Source organism: Gymnogyps californianus, chromosome 4, assembly GCF_018139145.2.
Source record: "Gymnogyps californianus isolate 813 chromosome 4, ASM1813914v2, whole genome shotgun sequence".
Classification (NCBI taxonomy): Eukaryota; Metazoa; Chordata; class Aves; order Accipitriformes; family Cathartidae; genus Gymnogyps; species Gymnogyps californianus.
In genome coordinates, this window is record NC_059474.1 from 1,971,822 (window position 1) to 1,989,919 (window position 18,098).

Genomic DNA, 18,098 nt, shown 5'->3' on the forward strand with positions numbered 1-18,098 from the left:
CTTTACAGTAATTTTTTGTTTAATGTTTGTTTGTCGTCCCCTTGGCCACATGTTCCCTCCTGTCAGCAACATGTTAGGGGGTTTTTATTTTGTAGTCGCTTCCTGGAAGTGGAGCAAAGAGGGGAGATAGCATCTAATTGCTAGCTGGGTTTGCTTATTAGATTGCAAAAGGGCCTGTGAGCTGTAAGGACTGGTCAGAGGTTTTGTGGCGTGAGGCATTTTGAGCCCTTCTGAGGCTTCGTGAAGTGTTGGGGACAGATTCCACACCGAGATTCATATCAGCAGCTTTGCTGCTTTTTATATGTATGTAAGCAGAGTATATTCTGTATTGGTATATACACTATAATATAGTATGTGTATATACTGTATACACATATCATAGAATGGTTTGGGTTGGAGGGGACCTTCAAAGATCATCCAGTCCAACCCCCCTGCCATGGGCAGGAACACCTTCCACTAGACCAGGTTGCTCAAAGCCCTGTCCAGCCTGGCCTTGAACACTTCCAGGGATGGGGCATCCACAGCCTCTCTGGGCAACCTGTTCCAGTGCCTCACCGCCCTCACAGTGAAGAACGTCTTCCTTACATCTGATCTAAATCTCCCCTCTTTCAGTTTAAAGCCATCACCCCTTGTCCTATCACTACATGCCCTGTAAAAAGTCCCTCTCCAGCTTTCTTGTAGCCCCCTTTAGGTACTGGAAGGCTGCTAGAAGGTGTCCCTGGAGCCTTCTCTTCTCCAGGCTGAACAACCCCAACTCTCTCAGCCTGTCTTCATAGGAGAGGTGCTCCAGCCCTCTGATCATCTTCATGGCCCTCCTCTGGACTCGCTCCAACAGGTCCCTGTCCTTCTTATGCTGGGGGCCCCAGAGGTGAATGCAGTACTGCAGGAGGGGTCTCACGAGAGCAGAGTAGAGGGGCAGAATCACCTCCCTCGACCTGCTGGTCACATTTCTTTGGATGCAGCCCAGGATACAGTTGGCTTTCTGGGCTGCAAGCGCACATTGCTGGGTCATATTCAGTTTTTCATCCCCTAATACCCCCAAGGCGACCACACCACACAGCTTGGTGTCTTCGGCAAACTTGCTGAGGGTGCACTCAATCCCACTGTCCGTGTCGCCGACAAAGATGTTAAACAGTACCAGTCCCCATACCGACCCCTGAGGAACACCACTTGTCACTGCTCTCCACTTGGACATCGAGCTGTTGATGGCAACTCTGAGTGCGACCGTCCAGCCGATTCCTTATCCACCGAGTGGGCCATCCATCAAATCCACGTCTCTCCAATTTAGAGACAAGGATGTCGTGTGGGACAGTGTCAAATGCTTTGCACAAGTCGACGTAGATGACGTCCGTTGCTCTTCCCTTGTCCACCAACGCTGTAACGCCGTCATAGAAGGCCACCAAATTTGTCAGGCGTGATTTGCCCTTAGTGAAGCCATGTTGGCTGTCACCAATCACCTCCTTATTTTCCATGTGCCTTAACATAGTTTCCAGGAGGATCTGCTCCGTGATCTTGCCAGGCACAGAAGTGAGACTGACTGGCCTGTAGTTCCCCGGGTCTTCCTTTTTTCCCTTTTTAAAAATGGGGGTTATGTTTCCCCTTTTCCAGTCAGTGGGAACTTCCCCGGGCTGCCACGACTTCTCTGCATACTCTGTATGTGTGTGTATAAAGAGCTGAGCTGCGTGCTGCGTTCATCTCTGTGATGCGAAAGGTCTCATCAGGTAATGGCTGTATCAGTCCCACTGCTGTTAGTAACATATGAGTTACCCAAAGCTTTTACTTTATCGTACACTTCTGTAAAGCTACGTAATATGTATTCCATGCTTCAAAACGTCAGTGATCTGTCGGCTGAGCTAGCAGAATGATGTGGTGTTTCATTATCTGGATTGCTCATCGCTATAAGAACGGGTCACACTAGCAGGTGCCTGGGGAAGAACACCATAACAGAGCCGGCGTTAGCAGTCCTTCTCAAAGATGCTCTAACAGTCTGGTGTGCTTTGTGTCCAAGGGGCTTTGAAGCCATCTTCAGATTGGTAGGGGTTTTTTTTCTTTCATGAATTTGTCCACTTGCTTTGTGAAGTGTAAAAGTCTGGTGTTCGCAGAACCGCAGGGCAGAGTTCCACAGTTTAACTGCACAAGACTGTGACTCTTCACACAAAGTACTTTGTTTTTTTGTTTTGTTTCTTTAAAAATCTATTACCAGTTGTTTTATACGCTGCCTCTCCAGATTACGTTTGGAAGAGTCTGCAAATAACATTACCTTTTCGCCTGCTTCAGGCTGCTTAGGATTGTATAGACTTTCATCTCCCCCTTCAGTCATGGCTCATCCCTCCCATGGTAGTGAAGAGTCCTAATTTATTTGGTTGTTTATTGTAGAAAACACTTTCTATATCTTCCACTGTGCTTGTTGCTCTTGTCTGTAACTCTTCTAGTTTTCCTGTGTCCTTTCATACACGTATCGCAAACTGGGGAACACGACTCCCAGAAGTTTGTATTCAGAAGGTGAAGGAAGAGTCACGCATCATGGTTACTTAGGGAAACAGTCTGTCAGCTAATGTCAAGGTGTATTCTGACTCTTTGGACTTGTTTCTGACCATTTCCACAGCAGCCAGCACAGGGATATCCTGGTGTTTTTCATACCAATGAGTGAGAAACAACTAGGCTGCTTTAGCTGTCCTAAAAGGTGTAAATAGCAATTTCTTAGTTTTGTGTTACCCCTTGATATTCTGTTCAGAAAAGTTATTAACAACATCTTCATGCTTAGCGTTTTTAATTTTTAGAGGAATAATACTCATCTCTCTTCCTTTGTTTTTATCTTTCAGAAAATCACCAACCGTGTCTTAGGGAGGAAGGTGCCTTGGAACTGATAAAGATCTCCTGTTCAAACGAAGGTGTATTGTGCTTAGTAAACGTGCAGCATAAAGGAGATTGTGATATGAAAAAGATGATGCAGTCAATACGTGTGCAGTGTACGTTTTGTGGTATTCAGTTGTGTCACTTTTGTACTAATATAATCTTGCCGTATTTAAGAATCAATGATTTGATATGAATGACAGGTTTTAAAATATATGGCTGGTTTTTGTAGTGATATTATGAGCTTCCAAAGTAAACATAGTTTGGAAGGACTTGGTTCGTAATGTATTTATAACTACCTGATTGGAATAGCAGTTTTATATATTTATTTTAAATTGTTTGTAACAATGATTTTTTTAATTATTTTTTATTTCCTATCTCAATGTAGAAAACTTACTTGTAATGTTTTGTACTGCAAAAACCCCTTAAATAAATAACATCAGATCAGTTTGTAGTAACTATTGCAGCAATCATGAAATGTATCTTCGCTGTCTGTATGAGCAACATCTAGAGAAACCGGGCCGTGATCACCTTTTCCTCTACCCAACACAGAGCTAAAGAACTCACAAGGTAACTGTAATGGCTGTTTAAACTGGACGTTATTAGCACTGAAAGAGTGGAGGAGTCGTAACTTCACTGACCTTTCGCTTGGTTTGCTGTCTTTCCATATGAACCAGGAGAGTCTAATCAGAGAAATTTTTTATGAGGTTGGGAATTTTTAAGCCTTGCCTGGGAGAGTCCCCTTCACTTCATGAGGCGCTTGCGTTCTGACAGGATACTTGGTTGTACGCTTAACTAGCATCGCAGTGGCAAAAGATGAAATATAAAGATTGTGGTTCTTGGTGACAGAAGCCTGAAGTCGCGGTTTCATTTGCCTATCACAATAGAGCTCATATGATGTATAAACAGGAAAAGACATCTGAGGAAAACTAAGTGGGTGGTTTCCTATTTTCTGTATTTAAGATGTTGTCGTGGTTTAACCCCAGCCAGCAGCTAAGCACCACGCAGCCGCTTCCCCCTCCCAGTGGAGTGGGGAGGAGGAAAAAAAAAGTAAAGCTCGTGGGTTGAGATAAGAACAGTTTAATAACTAAAGTAAAATAAAATACGCTACTAAGGATAATAATAATATAATAATAATAATAATTGTAATGAAAAGAAATATAACAAAAAAAAGAAATAACACCCAGGAAAAGAGAAGTGATGCACAATGCAATTGCTCACCACCCGCTGACTGATGCCCGAGCAGTGATCCACCCCTCCCGGCCAACTCCCCCCAGTTTATATACTGGGCATGACGTTCCATGGTATGGAATATCCCTTTGGCTAGTTCAGGCCAGCTGCCCTGGCCGTGCTCCCTCCCAGCTTCTTGCACACCTGCTTGCTGGCGGAGCACAGGAAACTGAAAAATCCTTAAGATAAGCGCTACTTAGCAACAGCTAAACCATCAGCGTGTTATGAACGTTATCTTCACACTAAATCCAAAACACAGCACTGTACCAGCTACTAAGAAGAAAATTAACTCTATCCCAGCCAAAACCAGGACAGATGTTCATAGCAATTGAGTTCAAGGAACAGCTGTAACGGTACACCCGGTTCTGCGGAGGGCGAGGCACATCTCCGAGATTTTGACCTCTTGTGTTCACTAAGAATTTCATAGAACTTCTTGTTTCACCCCTTGGCTAAGCCATCCAGCGGTGGCCACGGTCCAGCTCTGCCAGTTACCCCTGGAGTTCACACTGGGATGTAATGAATCAGATCTTCAAATGATGGGAAATAATGTGATTCCCTTGAAGGTCAGTAGAACTACACTAAATTACACTAGACAAAGATTTGGCGTAGTATTTTTCAAACCGTGTCCTGTGCTGGTGGTACCACGTGCTGTTAAAGCAGCTGTTACATCCTACCCCAGAGTCAGAAGGAAAGTGTGAGAATATATCCGGGTCTAAGATTTATGATTAATCTGAATGTACTCTTCTTATCAGAATAGCATGCAAAAAACCCAACCACCGTGAAACCACGATCTAATACGTTGGAAGGCCATATCTGGTCTGGTCTCGGAAATCTGAAATTAAAAGTGCAGGCTAAAAATAATACGGTATCACACGGCTGTGATAAATCAGCTCGGAGAATGGCTTATCTCTTTAGACCTTTCCACTTTTCAAAAATCTGTTTTTACCTATTTGCTCCTTCCACTATCTTGTCCTTGGGATCAGTGTGGATGCAGGATGCTGCTTTGCCTTTCCATAGGGCTCTTTCTGGGGCTAGAAAGCAGCTTTGTATGTTGCTGAAGCAGAAGGTGCTAAAACTTGCCGGTACTGAGATTTCTCAGGCGATTCTCTGATATCCATATGAATAGACTTTTTCCTTGCGACAAGAAATTCAGTTGTGTTGGGGTCATGACAAGATGTTGCCTCACTGAGTGCTCATTTAAAGCCAGTTAGCTGCTTCAATATGCTTTTCAGCTTTCAACTGATGAAAAAACAAGAGAGCTTAAGGGCTCTGCTGATGCCTCAGGGGATGCTTGGAAGTCTTCTTACAGTCAGACAACACAGCCCATGGTTGTTTTTATTTAAATGTCCGTAGGGTGCCTGTGTGTTGCTCCCTAACAAAAGCATAGAGGCCAATAATCAAGCACACTGCAAACCAAAGGAAGGTAGAGGCGGTCCATTTCAACTGGTTGAAGTACCCATCCTCATCTAAGTAGAGAACTACGTGTTGTAAAACCTTTCAAAACGAAGGAAGAGCTGCTGCAAATTTTTTAGGTTTTTTTTTTTTGTACTTTACCTTGCTTAAAAATGTTCACTACCTACCAAAGTAATCTAACAGTCGCTGTCGTTCTGTGAGTTGTTAGAGTTGCAGCTTGAGAGATTTAGCAACAAGTAGCTGTAATTCCTCATTTGGTAATAATATTGTAGAGTTGTTCCTTTGCTAAGGGAGAAGTGTTTGCCTCTGTTAAAAATTTTCTGTTTGGGCATGCTTTAATATATTAGAATGTGTGATCTGAAGATTGTGCTTGGGTGTTTTACGCTGGTCTCGGGCCGCGCAAAGAGTTCACACTCTGCTTTCTGAAATATTGTAAAGCAAATATTCTCTTTGCGCGCAGGGGAAAAAAGAAAGTTTTGTAGAGGAGCGGGATGAGATTGTTTGACTTTTCTCCCCAGGGGAGTGAGCACCTGCAATTCCAGATGAAATCGGGAGGAGCTGCAGCTTCTCAGAACTTCTGAAAATGAGGTCCCGCGCGGCCAGGTTGAAAGGAGGCAGGTCTCCTCCTCAGCCCTGTACTCCAACAGCGTTGGCATCCCTCCTTCTCTTGATTTCTTCACGAGGGATGCTAGTGAAGCTGACTCACACCCATTCCGCTGCCGTTCCTTGTTGTCATCAGGTCAGATGAAGCTTGTGCTGGGTGCAAAGCATCCAGTGTTTATAGTTCTATGGAAGGAGGCTGTTGACATTTGGAGTCATTGGTTCCAACACACAAAACTTCTTTCCAAAAACTCGGGAAATTATGCTTGTCTTGTGTTGATTCCAGAGTGGAGTCATCTCTTCTTAATCCACTGCTACACAAAGACTTTTAGGGCAAGTTCTGCAAATCTTTGGAAGTTTAAAGAGGGCAGAACTATTTTTTTTTTTTTCAATGCTACAGGAGCAGGCTTTTGTTATTAGTTAATCAGAAATGTTCTTTGATCAGCATTTGCTGTTCCCACCCTTCACGATGATTATCGTGCAGACGCCAAATGCGTGTTTGAGTCTCACCAAAAGGCCAGCTATCGTAGCTGCTCTCTCAAAAACTGAGAAAGGGCAGCACGGTTTTCTGTTGAGTTGTCTTTAGAAACTGAAAGCAGCTTTGATCGTTGTTCGTTGGTACCTTGTTCATCATCACACGAATACAGTGACTGGTCTTCGGCTTCAGATTGCCTGTAGATGTACTGTCTACAAACTGAACTTGAAGTGGGAAGCGTGGGGTGGACAAGGCAAGGAAACAGCAGAGAAAAGAGGTGTAAAAAAGCCACCTTATCCTTTGAAAGGTTCCTTATTTTAAAGTAAGGGGCTCGTTTGCCCTTCGGGAACACCTTCCCCTTCCTCTTTAATGATCATTTCCACTAGTTCTACCTTTTGTATTCCATCCTGATGGACCTTTTATAATAACGTGGTAAGCCTTTGGTTCTTGGTGGATGTTTTTTGGAGTCTTTTCTATGGAGAACCAGTCTGAAGTTAGAGGTCTGCCGCATCAGGCAGCGATGGGGCAACGCGTGAGGAGCTTGAGTGGATGTTGTTTGGGACGCGATGTTGCTGGTAACTGGAAGGATCGCCATGGAAACAAATTGCAAGGGTGATGTAAAAGAAAAGTTGAAGTGTGTGACTTCCTTGGAAAAGGAAGTTCCCCACAGAATATAGTCATGTTACTCTACATCTGTCTAGATACAGCCTGGTCCAGAGTGGTTGGCTCCTGGAGGACTGCTTCCCAGAAGGACTTCTGCTGTCTGCCTCTGTCGGTGATAAATTCGTTAGTGGTTGTGCCTGTAGGAGAACACAACTGAATGACTTGGAAGAGGAGGAGACTGAAGAAAGAGATTTGCCCTGTGCAAAAGCAGGTAAGCTAATCGCTTCCGCTTATCCATGAGAGCATCCTGGTTTATAACTCACTTTTCCTGAAACAATACCCTAATGAAGAATTTGCTTCCTGGCTGGCTGTTCATTAGCCTGGATCAAACTTTAATCCAGTAAAGAAGATCTTAACGTATTGCTTCCTTTATGCTGCATTTATGAGGTGGCCAGCTGGGCGGCTGTACTTCTGTAAAGCTGAAAAGTGTAACATGAAGTCGTTGGACACGTTCGTCGCAGGCTTGGGGAAGGCGTTCAGCTGAACTGCTGTAAATGGAAAAGACACGATTCTTTCACACAAACAAGGTTTGAAAGTCAAACTTTTATTAATATTTTTCTCCCTGCATCAGCAGATAAACTGAATTCTCCAGGCCAAATGAGACCCTGCGGGAGGGTGAATGACCTCCGCATGACAAATGAAAGCCATGTTGATTAATACACGTCTGGAAGGCACTCAAATTCCACGATGATGAGGACAGTTGTAAGAGGTCTTAATAGGGTAGAAGGGGTTCTTTTTTAATACAATCTAATTTTATTCATGTACCCATGTGCTGCAGCCCTGTCGCTTCATAGCTTTATCACAAGCTACTTCAAACTTGTCTTCGTGATGCAAAAGAAAGCAGAGGCTCCAGCTCATTTTCCCAAAGTTGTGTTGGCTCCTCTACCCGAGTTCGATTCGGTACATCCCATGAATCACTCTGCTGTCAGGGGCTTGGCCTCTGCCAAGTCTCCTTGAGTCATCTGCTGAGCAGCCAGCCCTGACCTTCCTCTGGAGAGGGGTAAGTCTCTTGGACTCTGAGACTCGCCGGTTGGATCTGGAGGAGGTAGCATGCCAGCTACGCGCCATCGCCTCCCGAACGCCTGTCCACGAGGAGTTGAGTTCCTGTGGCATTGTGTGCAGATTGAATAGTCATTTTAATAGGTCGTTACATGAAATTTGGTCTAAGGAGACTTTTTTTTTTTTGGTCTATCAGGGCACCAGTTTTTATGAATGGCATAGAGCTGTTTTACTACGTTACAACTGCCCTTGTCCTTTGCAGAAGGACCCGTAACAGGCTAAGAGCGATGGCGTTTGTGCTGATGAAGCAGTGGTGGAAGACCCGAAGTGCGGGTGCCCGGGATCTTCCTGAGCGCACCTCCTACGCTTGTGTACTCGATGTGCTGGTTGCCTCCTTCATGACTATGAATAACAAGTGCCTGGGAGGACAGGAGCACCCTGAAAATAGATACCAAGGGGCTCTCCCTGTCTTTAATTCCACGCTTGTGAGTGATCCCCCGCCCCTGCTTCACACGTGCTGCTCTTGGCTTACGCCGGGACGCAGAAATCCCCGATCTCGGGCTCAGCTGCCAGGCTGTGTGACCCAGCTGCACACCGTGGTCGGGTGCCACAGCTTCTGTAGGCTTTTGTCAGCAGAGATATCAAGTGATCAAGGCTGTAGGCAGGGGGAAGGACGCCTGTTCCTTTGCACAAAAAGGCCTTTTATAAGCTGCTCTGGATAACCACCAGCCGTTACCATCCCCAGCCCCGTGTAGGGCCATATCTTTCTCCACGGCCAGTGGCTACGCTCAGGTTCCCTGTGCCGGTGGGAAGCGGAGAGACGTCTGCCTTCACCTAGCCCCGAGACTGCGCTACTTTCAGTAGTTTGCACCGGTTGGGAAAGTGGAGGAATGAGGAAAGATGTCACGTAACAGGTAGTAACGGTGAAGCTATGCTGGGATTGATGGGCTGCTGGGGGAAGACTGGAGCCTGTCGGCTGCCCAGGGTTTCCTCTGGCTTAAGATCCCTACTCCATCCCAGCCCCTGGCTCACCCCTCGGCGGCAGTCCTGGCCACCAAACTGCCCTTTCCTGGGAAGACGTTTGCAGCGCTCTGCAGCTCTGCACAGCCTCGTCCCTCTGGACGTTGCTGATGATGGTTTCCTGATGGCTGAAAGCCCTGTCATGCATTTGAATCTCTCCTAGTTGTGTGCCAGGCTGCTGATTTACAGCTGCTCCACTCAACTTCCACCGAGCTGCCTGGATCTGAGAAGGGACGGCAATGCCCGCTGTTTCTCACCACGCTTCCACAGGTTTATTCTTTGAAGTGACTTTATTTTTTGCAGCGTTTGTCCTCTCGTGGAAGCAGTGGGACCTGCGTAGCCTCTCCATGGTGAGCTACAGCAGGAGACCATCTTCAAGCTTCAGTGAGTCCTTCCTGGTGCTCTGCAGAGCTTGACCCTGGAAGGGTGGAAGATGCTTGGGAGAGCTTGTGGTGAGAGTGAGGTGTTGCTAAATGGCATTAACCCACCTGAGAAACGCTGCATCTGAGGCTAACGGGGGCTTGAAGGTGCTGCGAGCTGGGGAAGACTCGCTAACACTGTCCAGATGTTTGCATCTGCTGGTTGCATCCGAGGGCCCTGTTAACAGGACCTCAAGACGTGTTTGAGTGCCAGGAGGGCTCTGACTGTGCTGCTGCCAGGGCTGTGCTATTTAGATTTGCCCTTTGTGCTGGGAAACCCCAGAAAAGTCCCCTGTCCCTTCCTCTCCCAAAATGTCACCCTGGGCAGGCATGCCCAGAGGTCCCTAGAGCACTTCGGGTAAAGGTGTCTTGCAGCTGTCCCCATTTTTAGAGTAAAATTATTCGCAAAGCTTTAATTACTAGCGTTAATCAACATTATTATTAGGCCTTCAATAACTATTGATGAAACCTGCTTGATGAATGAGGAGAGTTGGGTGACCCCAAGAAAGGACCCAAAAGGGCCAAAGCAGAGCAGGTAAGGCGCTGTGGGTGCATGCAGAGAGGACAGCGAGTGGCACCCCTCCCCACGCTGCCTTGTGCGCTCGCTGTGCGGGCTGGCGAGCTGTGCCACCCGCCGGTTTGATGGGGCTGGGTGCTGGCACCCATCTCCTGTTAGAAAAAAATATTAATGTTAATAATAATAATAATAATAATGTGTGGAGTGTGTTGAGGGTCGCAGAGGCGTCTCTGCTCTGTCTTGCCCTGGTGGGATGGATGGGGTTATTTAATTGCTCTTTCCCCCCCACCTTCCTTGTGCAGGCAGCCTGTCGGTACCCCCTCGCATCTCCTCCCGGAGAAAGGGGGTGAAGCGCGGCGGGGAGCCCGGTGGGGGGGGGGGGGGTTCGGCGGCTGCCGGCCCGGCTGCGGCGGGATGCCCCGGCGAGGGGAGCCTGGGAGCAGCCTTCACCGCCGGTCTGGTTTTCATTAAGCGGCCCGGCTGGGCCAAGAAACACAGCAATAAATAAAGGCGAACAATGCCTCCCCCCCCTCTCCCTCCCTCCCTCCCTCCCTCCAGCCGCCCCCTCCTGCCGCCCAGCCCAGGATCCAGCCGGGCGCCTGGGAAAGGGAGCTCCGGTCGCCGGCGAGCGGGGCCGGCCGGGGCGAGTGAATGGGGCTGGCGGGGGGAAGCCGGGCGAAGGGGAGGGGACCCGAGAGCATAAGAGGGGAAGGCAGGGCCGGCGGCGGCGAGGAGAGGCGGTGACAGCCCCGGGCAGCGCCGGCATGGCCGGGCGGGCCCCCCGCAAGCCCTGCGGTCGTCGGGGCTTGGCCGCTTTTTGGGGGAGCCGCATTTTCTTCTTGGGCTTGCTGCTGCTTCTGCCCGGGCGAGGGGATGCTTCTGGACCTCGAGGTAAGGGGAAGGGGGGGCGAGGGTGGAGGCGCACCCAGGTTCAGCCCGGGGGAAGGGGGGTGCGGGTGGGGTACCCCGGGGTTTGCAGGGCAAGAATGAATGTGGATCTGAGGGGGGGGGGGGGGTCGCGTCCCTGGGCTCGGAGGGGGGGAGGCTGTGGGCAGCGCTCTCTCCCTTCGGCCCGTCGCCCTGCTGGGATGTGCCCCCCCCCCCCAAAGCCCCCCTCTCGGCGGGTCCCCCAAGCCCCATCCCAGCGCTGCTGGGGCCGGGGTGGCTGGACTCTGCGCTATGACTCTATATGGTCTGGTTGGGATGGGAGGGCTGGGACCAGCCAGCCCCCCCGAGAGAGGGAATGGATTCAGCTCCGCACCCCCCCCACTCCCCCAGCACCCCCCAAACGCAGAGGCACCCCTCATCTCCCCATTCCACACCTCCCTTGGGTCCCCGCAACCGTCCCAGCTCCGGGCGGTGGCACCTTGAAAGGGAGCTGGCAATGGCTTGTGTTGCTGATGCATGTTTTGGGGTGAAACTTGGCTTTTTCTGTTGTTGAGGAAGTACGTTATTTTCCTCAGAGGTTCCTATCACTTTTCAAATAGGAGTAGGGGAGGGGTTGCCAGGTTGGGTTCAGCCTCCTGTAGTTTCTCTTCTCCATCCCTAATTCCTTCCACGGCCCCACCAAGAAGCTGGGGCTGATGCTTCTCCACGCAAAGCACAATTTTTATGATTATTTTTTTACTTCCGAGCTTTGCTGGGTTCTCTGCTGCTGCTGAAAATAAGTTTTCCAGCAACTCCACGAGAGACCCGTGCGAGCCGCGCAGTTGGGAGAGGAACGGGGAGGGTGGTGGGAGCCAGAAACCTCTGTTTGGATTGAAGAGGAGATGAGGAGCAGACGGGAAAGCTGCCTGCTTCGGCTGGAGCCTGGGTGCTGCGGGGCTCATCTTCGGGCTCGGGCATCCCCCAAACGTGGGGCTGCCGGCCGCAATGGTGCAAACATCCCAAACGCCAAAGCAACGCTGGTCCCGATGCAGCATTCCCAGAAAGGGCTGGGAATGAGTGTGTTTTCCAGGAAAAAAAAAAGAGAAGGGGGGTGGGAAACCCCACATTTGGGTTTATTTGACTTAGATTTTTAAGGCCCTATCTCATGCTCTGAGTCTCTCTGATTCCCAACAAAAGCTATAGGCAAAACAACGAGAAGCTTAATATAATAACCAAGAGGTTTTTACTACGTGGCCTGAAGCCCAGCCCAGTAATCCCTGCAGAACGGCTGCCCCTCGCGTCCCATCCTCTCCCCAGACAGCGTGGGAGAAAGACGGGCTTTGCAGCAAGCCGGGAGAGGCAGCGTCTCCCTGCCCTTCTCCCTCTGCGGCAGCCAGCGAAGAAAAAATAGGGTGGGTTTTCCCCCACACCCCTTTCTCTGTAATGGGAAGACAGCAAACCCCACCGGAGCTGCTCGCCCGGCGTGGCTGAATGCGAGTCGCATCGTAGCCGTGCCTCAGTTTCCCCACCAGAAAATGAGGCCTTTGTATGGCTGGGGGGCTGGAGGGCCTCGCTAACGCTTTCGGAGGAGGTGAGGAGAAGGAAACTGGGATCGTGCCACCGTCTTATCTGCAGTTATTCCTGGAATCTGATTACATGCTATATATAATGAAAGCTGATTAAATGCCACTGTGCGATAGCGCCGGGCGCGTCCCGGGGCCTGGTGGGACAGGCGTAGCCAGGCTTGGGTAGCTCGATCACATTAAACACACAATTTGCAATTCCCAACTGATAACTCCATCTTTTTTTCTTTTTACTTTTCAATAACTTCATCTTTCCTCAAGCCAAATCCCCCCAGACCGTTGCACGGGGAACCAAAACAAGCATATAAAATTATAAAGCCGTAAGCCCTGTTATTCCACTCCCTTAGCAAATAACTTTGCCCTTTGCTGGGGAAGGTTGCTAGATCCAAGCTTTCACTGACAACATTTGGCTTGGCAAGGTGGTCCAGTCCTTGACGTTTTTGCTAGACCTCATCCCCTCTCCGCAGCATCTTTGGATTTTTTTTTTTTTCTTTCTTTCTGTTGTTGTCCAAGCTTAAGTCATCAGTAGCTGCTCGCTCTGCTGCAATCCAATACAGCCACATTGTTTAGGGGAGGAAAAAAAAAAAGAAAAAAAAAATCTTAGAAAGTCTGCCTGTCTCTAATCGAGCCAAGGAATTGCTTGTGCTGCTCTGCCCGGGGGAGTTGGGATGGCTCAGAGAAACCCGTAATGTGCTGCAGCTATTTTAGCTCCTCTGCTCCCTGCTCGAGCCCAGCTCTGGCTGGAAAGATGATGGCTCGATTTCTGGGTGATCGAACCACGCTTCCCCATCCCGTAAATGAGGACGATCAATGGTGTAAAAGCATAAAGCCAAAGAAAAAAAAAAAAGTCAAAAAGCAAGCCGTTTGTGTGATTCAGGAGAGATGGAGTGGGCGGGAGGATGCGCTGCTGCCATGCTGCCTGCGCAGCCCCTGCCCTCACCCCAGGCTGGGGTGCTCTGGGGGTGCTTGGTGGGGTTGGCCTGGGCTGGTTGGTGATGACCGGGATGCGAGTGGGGCCAGGGTGGTGCCACCGATGTGCCTGCTGCTTCTCCAGGGCGGGTTTCAGGGGCTTTAGGCCACCGGTTTGGGACCTGGGTGGGCAGCAATGCTCCTGGGAGGCTTCCAGGAGCAAGGCTGGGCCAGCGATGAGGGTGCTGGCCTGGGAAGGGGCGATGCTTTGGCTTCATGCTGGTGTCCGTCCCCCAGAAACACCCAAGAGGTGGCCCTGGTTGTTGGCCAGAGTCCTCAGCTCTGCCCGTCCCCCCATTTCTCTCTTGATGTGGCTGTGGAGGAGCTCCCACTCTCAGGGACTTGCAAGGTCTGTTCATCTGCTCACCAGGTCTTCTCTTTCCCAGGGCCACCGTCCCACGGAGAGCGGGTCACCCCACACTGGCTCCTCGGGGGCCGTACCAGACGAGCCGTCAGCCTGGATGAAAAGGTAAGGACAGGGACGATTCCTCTCCCCTGCACCGCGTGGCCGGGTCCTGCACCCAGAGGTCTTCATGGTGGGACTCAGATGGAGATGTCGAGTTTGCAGGTCCCATGAGCAGGATGTCGAGTTTAGAGGACCCATCACCCTGTTCAGGTGATGAACAGGGTGAGCAGAGGGTGCAACAGTGAGTTAATTAAATGTGGTCTTAACTACTGGGCCATAGGAAGGATGGCCAAGAGCGATAGGGTGAGCGGAAAGGAGCTGGGCAGTTTGGAGAGAGGAGATAGAGGTAGTTCATCAGGCTGATCGTTTGGCCAGGATAGACAGAGCAGCAGTATTAGCTAAAGGGAAAGCGCTGCAGGATTTAAGAGCGATGTCCTCGGGAAGACTGTGGAGAAGCTGGGCACAGGCTCCGGGGAGAAGAGGACATTTCTTCCCAGGACTGCTCTGCTGGCCTGTCATACCCTCCCCGCCACCCCCAGCGTCTCCAAATCCACTTGATGAGACGCTTGTGGTGACCCTCGCCTGGGTTTGGCCCCTTGCCCGGCTCTGGGGTCAACCGGCTCCGCAGCTGCCCATCGGCCGCAGCAGCTGGTCCTCGTACCCGGCAGCTGGGAGGGTCTCGGGGGCCGATCAAATCGCTTCCTGGCACAGCGAGCATGGACATGGATGGTTGCGGGAAACCGTTGTGTTTTGGGGCTCAACAGATTCGCTGCTGAGAAGACTCAGCGCTGGGAAGCGACCTTCTCTGGTGGCATCTCCCTGGAGCAGGGGCTGAGGATGCAGCTTTGAAGCCACCTGAGATGCCTCCAAGTGAAACCTCCTTGCTCCAGGCAGGAGATATGGAGTGGGAGGGGGAGTCAGCCCCGCTTCCCGGCAGCGAAAGCGGAGAGAGGCTTCGTGCTGCCCTGCCTCCTCCGAGGGGCTGGACGATGCCTTTTCCTGGGGGAATTCGGAGCGTCACTCCCGTTGGCACCGGCTGCTGGGAAGCGTGCTTCTCCGGTAGCTGAAATAGCCCATCGCGTTGGGGATGCTGTTGTCAGCCTGCAGAAATGTCCCCTTCCTTCCTAGCAGCCCCGGATCGGTCTATATTTAGGTTGGAGGGCACTCGAGATGGGGAACGCGTGGCAGCGGGAGGTTTATTTATACTCTTGCTAACACCCCGCTGCCCGAAATTGTGCTGGGTGGGTGCAAATTGCAGGCGTGCGAGGGGTTTCGGGAGTTGACGGAGGACTCCGGGGCTGGTGGCGCTGGGACGGCCGCTGGCCAGGGTCGGGGTGGCTGGGCAGGTCCCGGCGTGTTTCCTGGCATCTGCTCTGCCTCCGCTGGCTCCAGCCAGCCCGAAACAAGGAGGCTGCTGTTCCTCGGAGGGGGGGGGAAAGGAAGGGAGAGGGAGGGTGGTCGCAGCCAGGAGCAGGGAGGCTTTCTGGGGGAAGGATGGTGGCAACCAGACAAAGGATGGGGTAGGGGCGAGCGGGCTCCCCGCTTGCGGACAGAGCCCCAAACCGGCCCTTTTTGCTCTGGTACCGCTGATGTGCGTATTTTTAGGATCAATTTAGTCCACTCTGTCCCCGCCCTGTCTCCTCCTGCCCTCCAGCAAAGATCCTGGAAATAAATACGGCCACGTGATTGCCGCCAGCCCGCTCTGTTTGTCCGGGCACGGCTGGCTTTCGGGGCAGGAGTCTGCAAGGAGACAACATCCCAGCACGTGAAATGATGCATCCAAGCGTGGTGACCGCCCCGAGGCTCCTCCGTCCCTTCCCTGGGGGCTGCTCCTCTGCGCAGGGATGCTGCGGGGTGTCCCGGGGGACATCACTGCGTCTCCTTTCCCTCCTCCTGGAGGAGCGAGGTCAAGCCAGCGGGAAGAGGAGGAGGAGGATGGTGGTGGTGGCCCTGCGGTCCCATCGTGTGCGGGCTGGCACGGTGCTGGGTGGGCCGGACCCTGCCTCCCCCCTCTACACCCTCCTCTCTCCTATTGTTTGGGGCTGAACTCCCCGCGGGCTCGACGGCTCCCGGCACACATGGAAGCGATTTCGGAGAGGCCGGGGAGGAGGTCGTGGGGATCCTGATTGCAAACAGCTCCCTCGTTGCCACCGGCTTGGGGTGGGATCCTGCCCTGCTGCTGCCGGCATCCTCCTCCTCCTCCTCCCGCTCCTTCCCCCCGGCTCGGGATGTGGAGCGAAGGCTGCCAGAGCTGACTGTGAGCTTTTCCAGCCCTTCAGAGCTGGAAATGGAGGTCGTGCCCAGCATCCCGGCCCGGGCGTCCCACCAATATCCAGCCCTGAGACACGGGAGTCCCCTGTCCCCACCCTGGGGACCCACCCAGCCTGTTGTGCTGCCCATGCTGTTCCCTGCTGTATTTCTTTCCCTTTGTAATTGCTTTTTCCCAAGCATGATTTCTCACTGCAATGGTTTGAAACTGAAAGAGGGTAGGTTTAGATTGGACATAAGGAAGAAATGTTTTACGATGAGGGTGGTGAGGCACTGGACCAGGTTGCCCAGAGAAGTTGTGGGTGCCCCATCCCTGGAAGTGTTCAAGGCCAGGCTGGATGGGGCTTTGAGCAAACCTGGTCTAGTGGAAGGTGTCCCTGCCCTTGGCAGGGGGGTTGGAACTAGATGATCTTTAAGGTCCCTTCCAACCCAAACCATTCTGTGATTCTGTGATTCTATAAATCACAAGGGCTGAGGAGCACCCAGGCAGAAGAGCCCCTCAACCTCCCTCCGGGTCTCTCCTGGCACCCCATCCCTGTACGGGAACGCACCTTGGCACCGACGGAGCATCCTTCCACCCACCGCTTCCCCTCACGCCGCGGGCTCGTCTGCTGGGTCCCTGGAGCAGCCAGTGTCTCCCTGTCCTGGGGATGGGACGTGGCTGTCCCCTTCATCCTCGCTGATGAACGCTTGGAGCATCCCCTCCGGTTGTGGTTGGGGTGTGATACCCCGTGACTCCCCCCGCTCTGCGGCGTGGAGCCCTCCCCGGGGAGCATCGCATACATGTGGGGTCACAGCCCTGCTCCGGAGGAGGAAGGGAGGAGAGGACCGCCCGTGGTTTGGAGCGGGCTGCAGGTGCCGAGGACGCGCACCCCTGCAATCTGTTTCCTGCAGGGAAGCCCTTTTCCCTTTGCAGGGTGTGGCAGGACTGAGCAAACCCCGACGTGGTCCCTGAGCCAAGTTCGCTTCGAAACAACCAAAATCCTGCCTCTGCCTCCAGGGCCTGGATTGCCCTGGTTCCCCTGGAGCTGGCTGCCCGCAGGATGCTTTTCCAGCGAGCAGCTGGAGCGAGAGGCTTGTCCTTGAGGTCTCGGATCCCGATCCCGGTGTGCATTTAGGACAAGGCGATGCGGTCCCCGAGCTGTGTTCTTCAAACCCTAACTCCGCTGCTTGGATCCAGCTGCCTGGGGAGGACCTGGCTCAGCCATGATGCTCCAGCTGCAAAACCCATCACCAAATCCTCTACGGAGCATCTCCTGGTAACTCCCATCCCCGTCTTCCTCGTTACGTCCAGGCTTGCATGTGCTCACTTAGGAAATCAGGGCTTTATGGGACCTGCCCGAGCAGATGGCTGGGCTGTGATTTGAACGTGGCTTTTGGATTTTGGCTTAACTAGTGATTTCCCAAGGAGCTCAGCGCTCTCTGAGCCCGCTCCCGGGCGAGCTGCTCTCCTGCAGGGCAGCAGGAGCTTTCCAGCAAGGGCTGAGGAGGGAGCCTGGGTGAGGAGGATGGCCAGAAGCCGTGGGGAAACAAAGACCGTCTTTCCCCTCGAAGAACAACACAAACCCCTTGGCCTCAGCTCCTCTACAAACATCGCTGCAGTTTTTCTGACCAGCGGATTGAAAAAGAAAAATAGACTTGAGCTCGGCCCAGTGGGTCTTCTGGGCTGCTCGCAGGCTGGGTCCCAGCCAGGGTAATTCATCCCAGCTGCTCTTCGCCTCTCCCAGCCCAGTCCCCTGGTGGGACTGGCTTTGCTGGGATGTCCTGGAGAGGGACCACCACCTCCACATCCAGCCAGGGCTGAGAGAAGTTGGTG

General features: G+C 51.9%; 2 protein-coding genes across 2 annotated transcripts in view; both read left to right on the forward strand.

The window, feature by feature from the left end:
- The window catches only part of ALMS1 (ALMS1 centrosome and basal body associated protein), a 76,949-nt gene extending 73,503 nt beyond the window's left edge, over positions 1-3,446 (forward strand). The window contains exon 20 of the mRNA XM_050895477.1: positions 2,823-3,446. Coding sequence (XP_050751434.1) covers positions 2,823-2,867 — 45 coding nt within the window. The 3' untranslated portion in view covers positions 2,868-3,446. The remainder of the gene's footprint in view (positions 1-2,822) is intronic.
- Positions 3,447-10,953: 7,507 nt separating this feature from the next.
- Positions 10,954-18,098, forward strand: part of ADAM33 (ADAM metallopeptidase domain 33) — a 30,278-nt gene continuing 23,133 nt past the window's right edge. The window contains 2 exon segments of the mRNA XM_050895564.1: positions 10,954-11,080; positions 13,995-14,077. Of these exon segments, the coding sequence (XP_050751521.1) occupies positions 10,954-11,080; positions 13,995-14,077 (210 nt within the window).